The 18,131-nt window shown below is 35.2% G+C and overlaps 1 protein-coding gene across 1 annotated transcript in view; it reads left to right on the top strand.

Moving 5' to 3' along the window:
• Positions 1-18,131, top strand: part of MALRD1 (MAM and LDL receptor class A domain containing 1) — a 224,265-nt gene that overhangs the window by 127,821 nt on the left and 78,313 nt on the right. The window contains exon 29 of the mRNA XM_008492748.2: positions 7,966-8,146. Coding sequence (XP_008490970.2) covers positions 7,966-8,146 — 181 coding nt within the window. The remainder of the gene's footprint in view (positions 1-7,965; positions 8,147-18,131) is intronic.

Genomic DNA, 18,131 nt, shown 5'->3' with positions numbered 1-18,131 from the left:
GGAAAGGAAAGGAAAGGAAAGGAAAGGAAAGGAAAGGAAAGGAAAGGAAAGGAAAAGTGGGCTTAAAATTAAAATCTTGGGTGAATGAATCTTGGCTACAGTTCATTCTTTGGCTCATTTGAATAATTGTAATAATTTGATACTGTATCTGAATTTATCTGATGTAGATCTTTTATTGCTGGAATGAAATGTAAGATGAAACTCTGTAGGGTTAAGTTACTGTTTTCAAATAATCTAAGCAATATTCTTTTAGGAAGTTAGGCCTTAAGAGAAAATCATTGAGAAATGAAAAAAAAAACCAGAGATAGAATCTGTCATGTGCTTTGAGAATAACTTTAGGTGAAGAACACACAATAATCACATCTCTTTTTTTTTTTTGAGATTCCACTATACAGCATGAGTTCATATTTAATAGGCCTTTTTACATTTTTTTCCAAACTATATATGAAATCCTTATTCCTAGAGATTCAGATCTTTAAAAATGTGTATCGTTGTGTGTTGCAGAATTGAGGTAACAGCAGCCCAAATCTGTTAGGAAGATGCTCAGAACCTTCTGGAAATAGATCTCACTCTCAAGCAGTGGAACCTTAGTAAGTAGATAGTTATATTAGAAATATCAGCCAAGAGGCACACTGTTCTGTTCTGTGCTTTAGAGAAATACAGATTCACAGAAAAGGTCTTTAAAATATGGACAAGTGAGGAAAAGCCGTGATGTTTCTTCCTTTCACCTCCTGTATCTTTGATGTACATGTAAAAGTGCAAGATGACACTCCACACATTTTTAAGTAAAGGGAAAAAGCAAGGGAGGAGCATACTTCACTGTGGGATACTAAACTACTTGGTCAGCCATCAAAAGATTTCAATGATGATACTGCATCAAGGAAAGTAAGACTTCATTAACACAAAGTTTATTAGTTGACTTCATTTGCACACCATAAAATTATGCTTGATTCTAAACCAAGAAGAAATAACCTGAAAAGTAAATGGCCTCCTAAAATACTCTTTAAAACAGAAGGATTACCGTACATCAAAAGATAAAGAAATGAGCACTCAGAATTAAAGTTAAATTAATCCTGTTTTATACTGTGCTCTGGTGCTTTGCATAACACATATCTTATTTTTAGAATTATGGATGGTAACATCTTTCCAGGAAGATAATGTTTATAGAAGAACCTGAAAGCAGAGGAGAAAAGCTTTTTCCTAATTTTTAAAAAAATATGTAAGAAGAGTTTTATTTCTCTTGAAGTCTGAGGGGTGCTACAGAAAGAGAAACCTTTTGATATAGTGGATCTTGAAAGCCTTCTTATGGTATTAATAATAAACAGTTAATGCTTTTTGATGAATCATTTGAAAATATTCTGTCTCTGATTAAAAAGTGCTCAAGTATATTTGGTTTGAAGAGTTCAGAAATATTGAGGAAATGTTTTCATTGCCTTCATCCATTTGGTAAGCTCAGCTCCATTTCCCTTGGCTCTACTGAAATAAATAGCAGATGCAAATGAAACAGCAGAATATTTTAAACCCATCTCAGAACATGAGAAGGAAAGATGCAAATCAAGAACAAAATATGGATTTCATTGCTGTTTCACTGCAGATATAGCAAGTCAGATTGTCTCAAAGCAGAACCTTTATAATTGCATCTGGAATACTTAGTGTATTCTTTTGACAATGAGTGAGTTCATAAGAAGTTTCTTTGCAATATCCTTGTAACTGAAAATAGCATAATCCTCCTGCATGCTTTGGATTCAGTTCCTAATATCTTTCTGTCTGTGTTAGAAATGTAGCCACAACAGTGGGCCCTGCTGTGCAGGAAAAAATATTAAACTCATCCACAAAATAAAAAAAAAATTCTAAGACAGAAAGAAATCCTTCCTTCTCCTTTATTCCTAGTATCCCTAGGTGAATTAATGAGGATATTGAACCTGTAAGATATAATTTGCCACCAAAATTCTCAGAAGAGAAGTTATAAACACTTTTGATCATTCTTCAGAAGAAGACAAGCATGAAGAAGATTCTGAATTGCAAAATAATGAAATCATTAAGAAATAATTCCCCTCAGACTATCAGAAAGTAGATTAAAAATCCTCTGAATAGGAATAGGGATTTTCCAGTATGAGCAGGCAGATAGGCCTACAGATCTAAGCAGGTTATGATCTTCTTAGAAGTAATTCTGTCATTTTCTGAGGGATCATCATCCCATCATCACTCAGCATGATGGGATAGTGGAATACCAGGACATACTGCTACATACCAATGGAAAAAACATGCCATTTACTGTAGAATTTTTAACCACGGCTCATCACCTCAGCTTGGCCTTCAATTATGTTCAGCCCATAGAGGGCAGTGACATGCAATCAATAATAACTATTCAGAGCCTTAAATGAAATCATGATCTTTCACATCTGTTTTTTTCGTTGTTGTTGTTGTCTTGGTGTATTTTTATTTGAAGAAATGAAATTTTGTTAGCTAATCTGCCAATAACATTGGGCTTCTGACCCCAAGAACAAGACTTATTATTATACTTGGAGTTTTAATTGATACCTCAGTGTTTTATTGCTTCTGACATAATCATTATTGAAATATTTATTAAGTGTTAAGTACTGTAATTGAAATATTGATAGGCATATAGAAATATGGACATACTGATTCAACTCATTTTCAAAGAAACTATGAAATGCTATCAGTTATAGCTAAGAGTCACAGAAGTGCATTCAAATCTTACCTAATGGAAGATTTTTGTCTAGACCTCACTTGCAGAAGAAAGAAAAATATTAGAGTCCTATACCCAGATGAGGGATATGAAGTTCAGGCAGAAACATTATTTGTATACCTGAACAGCTAATCAATGGGGAGTTGATTCCTGTGTCATGAGTTAGACCAGCATAGGAAGGAAATGATAGTGAAAAGGAAATAAAGCTGGGACTATGGCATACAACACTTTGAAATTTTTTATTTTTGTGTTAGAGATGGAATTCAGCTACAGAAGGTGAAATCAGTTTACAAAGGGCAAAATAGTCTAAAGAGTGGGCTGTGTAGGTCATAAAGCAAGAGTTGGAGGAAAGCTTTAGCAGTCAACAAGCAATGAGTGATGAGAACTTCTGAATTTTAACTTAAGATGTTCTTTGAGATGTTGTGCAGAGTTTACATAATATTAATATAGACTGCTTATGTAGACTTCATAACAAATTAGAAGGATTTTAGCACTGATAAAATTACAGTCTTGCATGGTATGGAGATCACAAAGCTTTTCACAAGTCCTAAAAAGAGACATAAGGAAAAAAGACTAAATTATTTCAGCCGTGTTTCCCTTCAGCTTAGGGAGACATCCCCAGAGAGATATTGAAGAGATAGTATGAGATTTTATTCTGAACAGAAAAAACTCTGGTGATTGTCATGTGCTAGCAATGATGTGTCATTGTCAGCATTTGCTGTCAGGCAAGATATCTTGCTAAGAAAATAAACTTCAACATACGGTAAAATTTTTTGGGGGTAAAAATATTTTACTTGTGCATTCTGTGTCAGTGATATCTGAGACCCTGTCCTCTCTCCACTTTCAAAGAGCTGCATGTATGTAATAGACAAAAATTATAATCATTCCATAGTTCAGAAGTACAATTTAGCCTTTTTTCTGGAAAGCTAAGTATTTTTCCTTTCATGTACACTGTTTTCTGGAGATTATTTTTTCATATTACTTTGGCATACCTTCTTTGGCTGAGAATGGCAGGCTGGTGGTTTAATTGATGCAAGACTCTGGTCTATCTTTCTTAGCAGCAGTAGATGCCCAAGCAATAGGAAGCAAATAGGAAATGAGTGGGAATGGGTTTAGGAATATCAGGTAGAGTCTAAGGTGACAAATCCTGGAAAAAAGGCCAAGGAAAAGACATTAGGAAGATAACACTATGACTTTGACATTAAAGGGTTGGTGTGAGGAAAAGTGAGAGTAGGATTACATGCAAGGAAGGGTGACAAAGAGCGACAGGTGAAGCCTAAGCAATGATGCTTACAGTGCAGAAGAGGGGTAAGGGACCACATAGTCTCCTGTTTGGTAACTGGAAAGCAGGACTTTTGGTCAGACCAACAGTCAGCATATTTAAGAGGCAGCAGTGATACTACCATCCAATGCCAAGCCACAGATCTTAACCACCTTTTGTCAGTCCGTTGGAGCACTGAATTAGACTGAGCCTTTTGTAACCAGCCCAAGCTGAAGAGCAATCTAGATATTCATTAAGTGTGTGTCAGTAGAAAAGTAGCTTCTGAAAAACAGAAAGAAAGGTGACACTCTGGCCTTCCACATTCTCCATGCTGAGACACATTTCTTCTGATTGCCATAACCTTTTTTATATATCTGTCTTTTACATTAATACATATATGTGAAAGTCAAAAAGATGAAATTGTTTCTGGATGCAATGGGTTGGTCAAAGCAGAGACTGATTCACCACCACCCCCAGGCCATATTTGTCTTTCTTATAGCAGCAAACACATTCCAAAGATATTCAAGAGATGCCAAAGTACTGGACAATTTAAATGGATGGAGAATGTAGAAAACAAAACAATAATTCATGAGATGGGATCTATAAAGCATTCAAACAATGATCCTGTCATGCCAAGTACATATCCAGACGAAGTGTATGGCTTGCATCCCTTAGCCAAGCCAGCTCTACTGTCTGAGCCTGGGGAGATGAGGAGAGCCAAGTTTCCTGCATCTCTCTCCCTTTCCCTCCTTTTGGTTGGCTGTTTCATACAGACAATGTACAGGGCTTTTGTTTTGGAAGGGAAGTTTCACTCTGGATTATAACAGCCTTCATGAAGTTATGCATGAGGTTGCTTTTCATTTTGTTGTGTAGAGCTGTAGCAGAGAAGTGAAACATCAGCCTTTCATGCTTTATGAAGTGTTGCTGTTGTATAGGAAATGCTACTATTGAACTCAGACAGGAAAAGAAATGTCTCTCTCTTCTGTACTTTGTAAGTGTACTAGTATTCAGAAACTTGTGAAGTGCAATGAAAATGCCATTACTGATATAATTTCTATCTGAAAAAAATCCTTTGAAGCAAAAAGTATTTCAGTCTCACTGTGGGAAAAAAATGCCCCAGTTCCTGTACCTGTATAAAGATTTGATACTTTATAGCTATGATATCATATATAGATTGATTATTACAACATTTGAAGTAAGTATTCCTGAAGAAACAAATGAGCAGTATTACTTATTGCTTGCAGCATCCTCTACTCAAAAATCAAGATGATAAATGTAATGTAAGTCCGGACAGAATATCTTGTAATAAAATCAAAATCAATCAATTGACATCAATCAAAATCAGACTAACAGGAGATGTGAGCCTTATGTTCCAGCTAACTGAATTACATTTAATATGTCCAGATTTTATATAAATATTAATCTCTATATATTTTAGGAAGCCCCACTGGCCTCTATATATCCAAACTTAAATACATGTAGTTTTTTAAAGATTTGGGTCTCAATGCTGGGATAGATACAAGTTTTGAATTTTTCTCTCTCACCTAAATGCATGAAAGGAAAAGAATTCCTTTATTAGTGTTATTATCCATTTCATTTTGAGTGTCTTAGATTCACCACCAATATATGGCATTGAACTACTTTTGTAAAATTAATCAGTAATTTCTGATTAACAATGCTGAGGAAATTTTCCCATTCCACAGAGTTTTCAAGGGCAGACAGAAGAGACTCCAGATACAAGAAATGGACTAAATGTTACAAAGAGCTTCTCTTTTAAGTTTTAGTTTTGCATTCAATACTGGAGACCTTAAAGCCAAATGTAACTCATCATAGCTGTCTATTTTATTTATGTCATGAATAGATGGACTCTTTTGGAGAGTATTCTAAAATATCTGAATCAATAGAATAGATATTTTTGAGATATTTAAATAATGAAGTTAAATTGTTGACTGCATATTTGATGAATAAGAGTAATAGAAAAATATAAGTTAAGATAGACTTGCCAAACTGTTTACCACTGCTTAGCATCTTCAGTTACCATATCTATTTTTTTTGATCTCAGTGTGTTTCCAGATTGTAATATTTGTGGAACTTTTAGAAAGAGTCTCATACTGGTTCTGATTCCAGGTCTCTCTAAGTGCATTGCTTATGGGCCTGAAAGGAGCTTTTTTCACTGGGAGGGTGGTCGGTCACTGGAACAGACTCCTCTGGGATGGGGTCATGGGCACCAAGCCTGTCAGAGTTCAAGGAACATCTGGACAATGCTCTTAGTCAGATGGTTTAGTTTTAGGCCATGCTGAGAGGTGCAGGGAGTTACATTTGATGATCCACAGAGTTCCGTTCAAACTGAAGCTATTCTGTCATTCTAGTAAATGAATTGGTTACTGACATGATACACATAGAGTCAGGAGTCTCACTGAGAGAAATACATTGAGAAAATCATTATGACTTTGAAATTAGTGGTGCAGAGCACCAGCAAGGTTGTGTTACATTATTTCCTCTTTAATGGATTGTGTCATTGGCTTTAAACCAATGAGACATAACTGAAGAAGCAGTACCTAAACTTCCCTCCATAGCTGCCTATGTGCTCAGTCACTGGGACTTATAAATGGCTGCTATCACCACTGGTCCATCACCATTAGTAATGTGCAGAATTGGAGTTGTTCATCTGGATGTCTACAACTTTACAGGAAGTTATGGAGACTCTCTCTTGTTTTCTTTCCTATTTAGCAATTTAAAGTAAAGTTGCCATTGTTTTCCTCTAACTGCTTTTCAGTTAGTTATGATTTTCCAGAACATCTTTTTCAAGCCACACATCATTACAGTATGTTTTGGTAGGTCTGAGAACCTTCTAAAATATATCAACAATTCTGCGTTCCCTATTCAGAAAAAACTAACATAATGTTTTAGTGAATGCTTGTCTGAACTTACCTATTCAGAATACAATATGTGAATCACCAAGATTATTTTTTTCAGCATAAATATGCATAAGACAATCATATAAACATAAATCTGGCCTAACAGGTTCACCATGTATTAAAAAAATGTAATTAAATTTCTTCCCCATCTATTTTACCATTGTCTCTATTTTCCTTAAATTTTTCATGTTCATGCATTGCTTTCTTTGAACCTTTTACTCTGCATTACATTTAGCTGATTGGTGCATTGCTTGGTGTTTTTATTAATCCTAGCTGGAGTACTAATTAGCTTTTATAAGAAAAGGCTAGAAAAAAATTCCCATTTACAAGTTGAATGATTAGTCACTATATCATAAAGAAAAATAAATTTGGACATATACAAAACTTTTGGAACTCTTTACTTTCAGTGCCATCTTATATATGTATCATCCAGTCACAACAATTGAAATTATATATACTAATTCTATAATTCTAAGACTACTATTAAAAAATGAAGCATATTGTTTGCTGATGACTTGTCAGGTGATATGACTGGACATTTTTTAAGAAAAGCTTTAAAGTATATTGGTATATTTGAAAATCAGAACACTCTTATTTGCCCTCAAATGAACAGTTTTAAACATATTATAATCTTATATTTGTTAGATTTTCCTCCCTTTTTTATCATTGTCTGAAGTTTTAAAAGATTCTACCTATCTGTACTACCCAGTAATATAGTCTGAAAAAAAAAAACCAAGAAAAAAAAAACCAAAAAAACCAAGAAAAGGAATGAATCACAGTGGAAATGTGGAAATGGACAGTTTGGGAGTTCAGTCATACACAGAATAATTTCTGTAATGTTCTGAGACTTCATCTATTATTTATGCTCATATGATTTGTATAGTAATCATCTCATTTCACTACTTTTCCTGTATTCTAGCAAGTATATGTTTACCATCTATTGACAAAACTGAAGGGGTGTCTTCTAGCCTTATTTCTGTTTGTTTTGTTTTTTTTTTTCCAAAACTGGTATTTGATAATCCATATATACAACGGTCTTAATACATATATCTGTGTATATATTATTTAAACTTCAGACTGACAATGGGATTGTGAAAATATGGAGTGACTCGGGAAATTATGATGACAAATGGAAAAAAGTTGAGTTACACTTGGGGAAACTGAGGAACTTTGAAGTTATCTTTGAAGGCATTCGTACCAGAGACCTAGGAGGAGGAGCAGCAATAGATGACATCCAGTTCAACAACTGCACTACAGGTAAGTTCAAGAGGGAAGTTTCTGGAGGGATGAAAGAAAGACAGGATGTTCTTGCTTATTTTAAAATAAATCATGGCTTTATTGTTTTCATCAAAATGTCACTTGATAAAATCAGTTATGAATACTGTGTGTTCACTCATATCTTCAATACCATTTTCTACTCATAGTCTTGCATTAGTGGAATATTCTCACACCAAATTATTGCAGATAAATACAAGAAATGTTTGAGGCTTTGTTTCCTTATTTTGTCTGATTCTGAATAAGAAATTTCCTTTAATTCATTAGTAAGTTATCGAGTCTTTGATGTTGTACATAATTATATATGATTTATGTCAGTTGCATCTGGTTAGGAATAATAACAACTACCAGTACAGATTAAGTGATGTCCTGATGGAAAGCAGCTCCATGGAGAAAGTCCTTGGAGTCCTAGTGAACAGTAAATTTTCCATGTGTCAACCATGTGCCCTTGAGGCCAAGAGGACCAATGGTATCCTAGGATGCATTAAGAAAAGTGTCCAGCAGTTTTAGGGAGGATCTCCTCCCCTGTACTCTGTCCTGGTAAGACCACCCTTGGAATACTATATCCAGTTTTGGGATCCCTAGTTCATGAGAGACAGGGATCTACCTGAAAGAGTCCAACAGAGAGCTACAAGGATGATTAAGAGACATGAGCATCTCTTCTATGAAGAAAGACTGACACAACTAGGGCTGTTTAGCCTTGACAAAAGAAAGCTAGAAGGGGATCTTATTAATGCCTATTAATATCTGAGGGGTGGAAGTCAAGAGGGTAAGGCCAATCTTTTTACAGTTGTGCCCAGTAATAAGACAAGGATTAGTGGCTTTAAGCTAAAATATAGGTAGTTCCACCTCAACATGAGAAATTTCTTTACTGGGAGAGTGATGGAGCACTGAAACAGGATGCCCAGAGAGGTTGTGGAGTCTCCTCCTCTGGAGACTTTCAAAACCTGCCTGGATGCATTCTTATGTGGCCTGCCCTAGGTTATCCTGCTTTGGCAGGGAGTTTGGACTAGATGAGTTCTAGAGGTCCCTTCCAACCCCTAACATTATTTAGGTTAAAGTAGAAACAGTGTTTTTCCTTAAAAAAAAAAAAAAAAAAAAAGATATCATTACTGATGCCACACAGCAACACCATGTGAGTTTTGGGGGTTATGTGGGCAAGCTTCAATCTCCTGCCATGGTCTGGATACACATTAGCCGCTGGAGCATGGAAAGTGCACTTCTGGAAAGCATCTTTGGACCTGATTTCACCTGAAAACTGTATCTTTTGCATACAGAAATTGCTCTCTGGTGTTAACCAAAGGATGGAAACTGGACATGACTTGGGACCTGCTTCAGAACTGCACTTGAATAAAACTTTAAGGCAGATGTAGCCTTAAAAGCTCTTCCAGGTACACAAATGCTAGTGATTCCCCTGGTTTTTCCCAAGGGTATCATTTTCCCGATTGCTATGCATCTGATGATTCTCCAAAGGAAAAGGTTGGATGGATAAGGATGCCCTGGAAGGAGATGTGAGGTCAGCACTCTCCTGTCATCTTGAATAACAGAGATGATGTTCATCTCTGTTGTAATTCATTGCCAAGTTGTACTTAGTTGTATTAAATCACATAGTCGGTTCTAGTTAAACTACATTTCTGTGATTCTGTACCATTTTGAGGCCACAACAATTTAAACACTTCGCAGTCAGATTCATAAAGATATGCAGCAAATAAAAATAGCAGGTTTATTTTTTTAAAGAAGAAAACTCCCTGTTAAGTTTATGAAGATCATATCAACATCTCTTCATATAATGTAAAAATATTTCTGCTCTTTCTTAAGTCCACTTATTTAATAACAAGGTGAATATAGACATTACACAGAAATAACTGGAAATACTACACAGAGTTGTCATTGCAAAGAAGGAAACTGTTTCAATAGGGATTTGGAAAGATATCATATGAAGAATCTTATATCTCTTAAAACATTCAGATTGCTGAAATTTACATTGGTTTTGGTCTCTGATCCTCCAAATCTGAATGTTAATAGTGCTTTATAACCAGTCTTGCATTAAAATTCCTTTGCAATGAAACAGTTCAGAAAGTAACGAGTTTATTACTACACAGCAACTCTGTTTTACAGCACTGCTTTAGCAAGAAACCTGGGAAAGCAGTTGCTCAATGTACTCCGACTATTTTCACATACTTCACAGATTTGGCATATTAATATTCCTGTATATTTTGCAGAAAATTGTTTATGATGATTTGTTTATGGATGATTTCAGAGGCTTTTCTCAGAAATTTGAAATGAAGAATTGAAGGTCAATATACAATACAAATTCAACTTTTTTAGACTGAATTAGAAAAGTTTAGGGTTTTAGTTAATGCTGAGGTGTCTGTATCCCATGGGAATGTGTTTATGGTTGTGTCTTTGCTTTTCAGGAGAATCAGAGGCCTGTCACAGCACAGGCCTGCTTTTTAAATGTATGTGCATGTGTGCAAATGCAGGTGTGTAAAAAAAAAACAAACAAACAAAAAACCCTAAACTAAGCCCTCCATAATTTTCCTGTCTCTGTAATGATATTTAGCTTCAAACCAAAGTCAAGAGGGAATCATTGCATTGTCTTCAGTGACTTTCACATCAGTTCTGTTCATGAATTTTTTGCCTTCTACTCCACAAGTTGAGATCTGCTTGCTTAATTTTCTCAAGGCTTCTGGTACTCTGACCTTCCTGTTGGCATGATGATGTCAAGAAGCCTGATCTCACCTTTTTCATTCTTGTTATTGATTCTTTACCTTTATAGAACAAACAAAATACATTTTGCCAGATTCACAAAAATAGCATTTCCTGTCTGACCCAAGCCTGGGGCATTCAGGATGGAGAAAGCATGTCATGTCTAAATTGTTTTTTCTGCAGTGCAGGGTTCATAGTTTTATTGTCTGTTGTATCAAAGCTGAAAGACAACAAACAATCTTACTGTGGCCAAACTGAAAGAGAAGAGTAACATACAAACCAGAAAGGATCAAGGGTGTCTTCTCATGAAAATGACCTGATTTACAACACTTATGTATGTGACTGTAGAATTGCTGAGCCAGACACATGGTCAGAGTCCTCTAATGGCACTGCAGGCCACATCTATATTTTCTACCAAGACTTACAAGGTTAACTAAAATCTAAATGACTGAAATGCTGAACACAAGCCAGCAGTGGGTGCAGGTGGCCCAGAAGGCAAACATCCTGGCCTGTACCAGAAACAGTGTGGCCAGCAGGAGTAGGGAAGTGATTGTGCTTTGTACTTGGCACCTCAAGTACAGTGTTCAGTTCTGGGCCTCTCACTACAAGCAGGTCATTGAGTTGTTGAAGTGAGTTCAGAGAAGGGCAGCCAAGCTGGTGAAGGGTCTGGAAAACAAGTCCTGTTACGAGAGTCTGAGGGAATTGGGATTTTTTTTTAATTTGAAGATGAGAAAGCTGAAAGAATACCTGATGGGTCTCTACAGCTACCTGAAAGAAGGTTGTAGAGAGGTGGGTGCTGGCCACTTCTCTCACTTGGTGCTGAAGATGCACCAAGGGCAAAATCAAAAACTGTGTAGATGAGGCACTTCAGGACGTGCTTTACTGGAACAGAGCACTTGTGTGGTTTTTTGTTAGTTGTGTGGGTTTTGTGGTTTTAGTTTGGTTTGGTTTTGGGGTTTTTGTTTGTTTGTTTTGGGGGTATTTGGTTTTAGCTTTGGGGAGGAGAGGGGTTCACAGTTGGATGCAGAGGTCTCAGAGGTCTTTTCCAACCGTGACAATTCTGTAATTCTGTAATTATGGATATTCAGGCCATGGTCATTATGTAAGCAGAGGAATAGACCATGAACAGAAAAACAGATGATAATTGAAAATAATTAGGACTTGAATAACAGGTTTGAAATCAACAGAAAGGAATGGAAATGAGAAAGCCTTAAATTGCATGTAAAAAAATGTTGAGTTGCTTCCCAGCATAAAACATGTGGTGGTGAAGATGAATGTTGAAAAAATTCTAGGGCTTTCAGATATTTTTGAATAGCTGCCTTCTCACGGACTGTCCTTTTGGAGGCTGATGAATGGTGTTCTTGGATGGTGGTTTGCAGTCAACCCAATAAAATAATTGCCTCTTTGCAGAAATTACTTACTCAAGTGGAGGCAGTGAAGAGGGAAGCGAGAAACAATCTGTGTGAGGATTTTTGATGTGAATATTAGAACTGCTTCTATGCAGTATGATAATATTCCATGGTTATAGAGAAATTTAATATATACAAAGACTTGTTTTATTGAACATTTGTTTTCCTTCAGATTGTTCTCATATAGTATGTTGCATAAAGAAGCTGTACACATAAGTGTATCTGCATGGAGGTCGATTAACTCTACAGACTTCTTTCCTCATCACTTACATAGCTGTGATTTACAAAGCTCATGTTTTATGAGAATTTTCAACTGACATAGGAGAATGTTTTCACTATTTTCTTTAAAAGAAATAATTAGATAAAAGCTCCTATATCAGTACAATAATACAGGCAACTTTATTATGATCTAAGATTCTGAGGCCCTATCCTGCAAGGCTCATTTCTCTCCAGTCTCACTAATTAATATGGAAGTTTAGGTCGAAAACCAACTATGAATTTATTTGATATCTGAGAGGTCTTGGAAATATTGCCAGAGATTGAAATTAAGCAGATATAAGAGATTCCTATCTATTGGTTATGAGAAAGTAAGTTATGTTGTGGTATCAAAAATAATCTAAAGTCCAAATTGCTTTATTTTGCAGGTTTAATTGTAAATTGTGAAAAATAGTAGAGTAACATCACATACAAAGATTGTTCATAATGTTAAGTTAATTTATTTATTAATTAAATTTCAATTTTTTTTCACCTTCTCTTACAATAATACTTTATACAACTGTAATGACAGGTTAACCTATGTGACCATAATGGAGTTTAGAGTGGCCATCTCTTGTACATTTTAACAACTGACTTTGACCAAGAATGAGGTCCTTTGCAGGCTAGAAAAAAATGCCTGTAATTTTGTCTTAATAAAAAGGTAAAAAACCTATGAATATTATACAGTACAATCTTAATGAATTTTTTGAGGCTTCTCTTTTTTGACACTTATCTTCATGATCACATCTAAAAATTCTGTCAAAATTAAGCTGTAGTATGTTAACCTTAAAGAATGCCTCAAGAAATACTGATTTGCTTTTCCAGATGATGGCTCACTATCTTATCATAGTGAATCAAGAGTGCAACTCATCAGATGTGCTGTTAGAAGCAGTCTACATCTGTACAACTCTGATTTTAAAGAGAAGGAATATTTACTCCAAATACGGATCCAGTGATTTTTTTGGGGTTGCCTGCTTGGGATAAGCCTTCACAAGCTTTTCTCATGTTTAAGGTAAATAGGATGTACATTCACTCATAGTTAAAGTAGTATTAAAATTATATTTAGTTTTCAAAGAAAAAACAAAATCCCACAGTACTTTTAATAGGGAATAGATTTAACACATTTTGCTCGACAGAAATATTCCTTGAAACAGAACAAAGTTTGCTTTGCCTGAAAGTTTTTTTTCTTTCCTTTTCTCCTCATATATTTGTATTCCTCCTCACCTACTGTTTATAGCAAAGAGCGTAAGTGGAGGTTGTGCAAGTCTGAACAACTTCACTTCTATGCTCACATAAACAAGAAGCTTTGAAAGTGTCAGCAGAGAAATACTTTTTCATTAGAATTCCATCCTAACTTTGCAGATCAGAGAGAAAAAGACTAAAATATCCTAGTATATAGTTTCAGAGGCCAGCTTTTTATTTCTAAAGTAAGCCAATGTTTTGGGTGTTTTTTGAATCCTCACTTATGTGTCATACTAAGCTTTACATTTAGTGAAGAATGTGCTTCCTTCTGCTCAGACACTTGAGAAAAGTTCAAACTCTAATAACAGAAATATTCAGTACAAACCTGTCTCTGAAATGAAAAGGAAGGGAATTCAGCCAAAAAGGCTGCTGGAGCTGATTTAGTCACTCAGGTTATACATTTGTATTCAGCCAGAATGTACGTCCAGCTGAGTTATTTGATCTTTTTCTTTTTTTCTTCTTCAAGGTATTTTAATATTTTACGATATTTTTCACCTGTTTTTATAAACAGGTCAGTGTCAGGGTATTCTGACATGGGACACTGGAATTGCATCACCTGTCTAAAATTTCGCAGTATATGTGCTGAAATTAATGGTAAAATTCTACTTTGTTAGTCTAATGTTTGGATTTTGCCTTTAGAAGGAAACTATTCTTTGATTTCATGGTAAGCTGTCAGTTTCCATACAGGTGATATCAATTGAATCTGTTCCATTGTAGAGAAAGAAAGCTAATTTTGAGAATTCTAGTAATTTTTTTTTGGCAGCTTTAACTTGTGTTTTTGTAACCAACATTAACATGAATGTGTTTTATCCTTTTTGAGTGAAAATTTTACTGAACACAGATCTCATTGCAATCAGCAGAGGGTACAGATGACACATAAATTTGGTTCTAGGCAAGAAAAAATTCTGCCTTCTGGAAATATGAAAGTCAGCACAGCTGCCTTCTACAGGACACGCTGAATGCTCCAGTACAGAGGACTCAGATGGGAAAGCAATGAGCTTGGCAGAAGGGTGGGGACAATAAAGGGTTCCTCAGCCCACCTTGCTAGGGCTGACAGAGTCACACTGGAGGGGACATGAACTCCTGCATGAGTCATGTTATGCTCAAGGTAATTGCTTAAACAGCATTGTGTATTGATTTCTAGAAGCCTATGAAAAACATAAATTCTTTCTTTCTATATTAAGTTTTACTAAATAGAAATACATTTTTACTCAAAAGAAAGTGTTATATAGTATGTTTTCAGGCAATCTTTGAAAAGAGAAAGAAGAGAAATATGGCACCAGGTTCAAAATCACACTGTAGTTTTTATTGCACGGTTCAGAAGTCACATAGACACTCAAAATACTCCAGGACTGCTAGTTGTTTGAGATTATGTAAAGAATTAATCTTAACCAAATGGTCTTAACCAAGATTTAGAGATCCTAACCAAAAGATTTTTCATCATCTTTCCTTCTTTTTGCAGCTCTCAGATTGCTATTTGGAAAACAGTCAAGGTCATTTGATAGAGATTTTTTAATATTAGAAAAAATGTATAGCTTTTATCTCACTATCTTTATGAAGAGATGTCGGTGGCTTTTCGGTTTCTGTTTATCATGTGAAACCTTCGAAGAAAAGTTACTGACTTCAGAGATTTTGGTTTGGAAGTAGGTGGCTGTAGAAGCAGCTTTTCAACATAAAATTAAAATCTCATCATTTTGACATTCACTTCATATATTTGTTATTCTTAGTAGTATATCTAATAGTAGTTTCCTTAACTTCACATATTTCAAATTAGTCACAAGAGAAAACTTCTCATGAGTAGTAAAATATACCAGGTAGAAATGGTTGGATTTTATTATTTTTTTTAGCCTTACAATCATCGTTCATAAAGTTGGTACCAGAAAACTGAACATTTCACTAGCATGAGTTCATTTTCATATGAAATTACTGTAGAAGGTAGGCATTCTTCCAGTACAAATAAACTGTATATAACAGTTGATCTTAAGTACTGTGGAAGAGGGGAGGAAAGTGATATATGTACTCTCATTATACAACACAATTGAAACAGCAAATAATAGAAAGAGGTGAATTTTGCACTGCAATATGAAAAAATTTCTATTCAGAGAGGACTTTAATTTCTAAAAATGACAAATGGAGTGGGACCTCTAATTTTTCTTGAATATACATTACATATTTCATTTCATACTGTTGAAATGGTGGTGGTGTACTGTTGAGTGCATGCATTACTCTTGAAAATTTTTTACTCTTAGTAAAAAGCACCTCAGTGTATTTGACCTTGACTTACATGTTACCTTTCAAAACAGTTTGAAGTCTTGTTCACTGCAGCCCTTAACATACATAACTTGGTATTCACCCTATGCCCTTCACAAGTGTATAGTGCTGGCAAAACATGACTTCTGACAATATGTGTGAGTCTTAAGTGTAATGCAAGGAGGAAAGAGTCTCTCTTTTCTTTGGCTCTGTGTTCAATCACTTCTTTCATGACAAATATTTTAAATAGGAGAACATTCCTTGTTTCAGCCTAACACCTATTCTACTAAATTTTCTTGTATCTACCAAACTAAAAAAAAAAAAATTCGTAGATATACATTTCAGACAATGAAGACACACAGCTTATAGAGCTGATATTTGGCCTCCATGGTCCCTTCCATGATTTTAGATGTAGTGAATATCACAGGATTATTTTCATCTTACAAAGCATTGATAAAAGAAAGCTCTTGTACTCACAGAGTCAGAGAAACAGTCACTGGACTGGTGCTGTCCTCTAGCAACAAACTTAAAGAAGACCATTTCATAGAATCATAGAATAGATTGGGTTGGAAGGGACCTCAGAGATCATCGAGTCCAACCCTTGATCAACTACCGCCACAGTCACTAGACTATGGCACTGAGTGCCATATCGAGTCGCTTTTTAAATGTCTCCAGGGACGAAGAGTCCACCACCTCCCCAGGCAGCCCGTTCCAATGTCTGATCACCCTTTCCGTGAAAAAATTCTTTCTAATAGCCAATCTGAAATTTCATGGGTTCTTTCATAGACAATCTTTTCCTGGTAATTGAAATAAATTGTCTATGTTGCATTTGTCAGCTATCTCCAAATTAATCTTGTCATGTCCATAAATGCTATGAGTACCATATGGGCTAGTCTTCAACAGATAACATATACCAGAGATGGATATAAATATATACCTTGTGATGCATCCACAGTAGAGTAAAAATATGTGTCTTGATTATTTTTCATATATATGCAAAACCAACAAACACCACAACTCCTCCTCAATTTTTATATCTCTGTGCCACTCCTTTATTGCTCACGCTACACCTGTAGACTGAAACTCCATCTCTGTATGGATATTTTCCACAATGTACAATCAGGTGTATAACTGAGCAAACAAAAGATTGTGCAGTTTAGTGTCTAAATCAAAGATCTTGAAGAAGATAGGTCAAAATCCAACATTTTTTGCTTTTTTCATTAAGTGCAAGTTTATTTCTGGTCAATGTTTTTCTTAAGTTAAAATGAAATGTTTTCTTTTGCTACTTTAGCTCTCTTTAATATTTTCATAGTATATTCAGAACTAAGCTCATTACTTGTCAAAACCATTTCATCTCGCTGTAATTCCTCATTCCCCTTCTGCCACAAACCCACAACTGTGTATTGGATATTTCACTGTATTTCACCTCTGACATTTTCTGACATGGAATCAGCTCATTCTTTTACTTTTTAGGGCTCATTGATCCATTTTAGTGTTGTAGCTTCTGAATGATAACTTCGAAGTAACACAGGGAGTGAAGTAAAGAGCAGGCTTTTTTGTTTTGTTTTGTTTTTAATTTTTATTTTTTCCTAATATGTTTGAAGTGTATTCAACAGTGTGTTACCTTTTTTGCCTTATAGGTTTCTTGAGCTGGTGTTAGAACAAGGAGGCCAAAAGAAAATTTGTCATATTTTCCTTTTATTTTTTTTCTTCTTAGAATAGTTTTTCTGAATATTTGGAATTTCATAGAGTGTTGTGAGTTAGAGCATTGGGAAAAAAACATATGAGTGATATTATTTGTTAAATATAATCAATCACTGTCCAGTACATGTTATCTTTCTACTTACTGCTGATCAAAGTACAGCTGGGGAATATGATCAGTCAAAAAGCTATATATTTTTACAAGAGTGCCCATGCTACCTACATATGTGATGGAATAAGATGTAATAAAAAAATTTTATTTTATCTGAAATGTCAGATATAATATATCCTAACCAGTTCATAAGGAGATATAATTTTCTTTAAACTGCAAATCCTTAGAGGCAGGTTTGAATACTGTTGTCAGAAACATTCTTCTCCAAATTCTGTACTGATAGTCTCAG

The sequence above is a fragment of the Calypte anna genome, chromosome 2, assembly GCF_003957555.1.
Source record: "Calypte anna isolate BGI_N300 chromosome 2, bCalAnn1_v1.p, whole genome shotgun sequence".
In the NCBI taxonomy this organism is placed as follows: Eukaryota; Metazoa; Chordata; class Aves; order Apodiformes; family Trochilidae; genus Calypte; species Calypte anna.
This window is presented reverse-complemented; position numbering and strand designations above follow the sequence as displayed.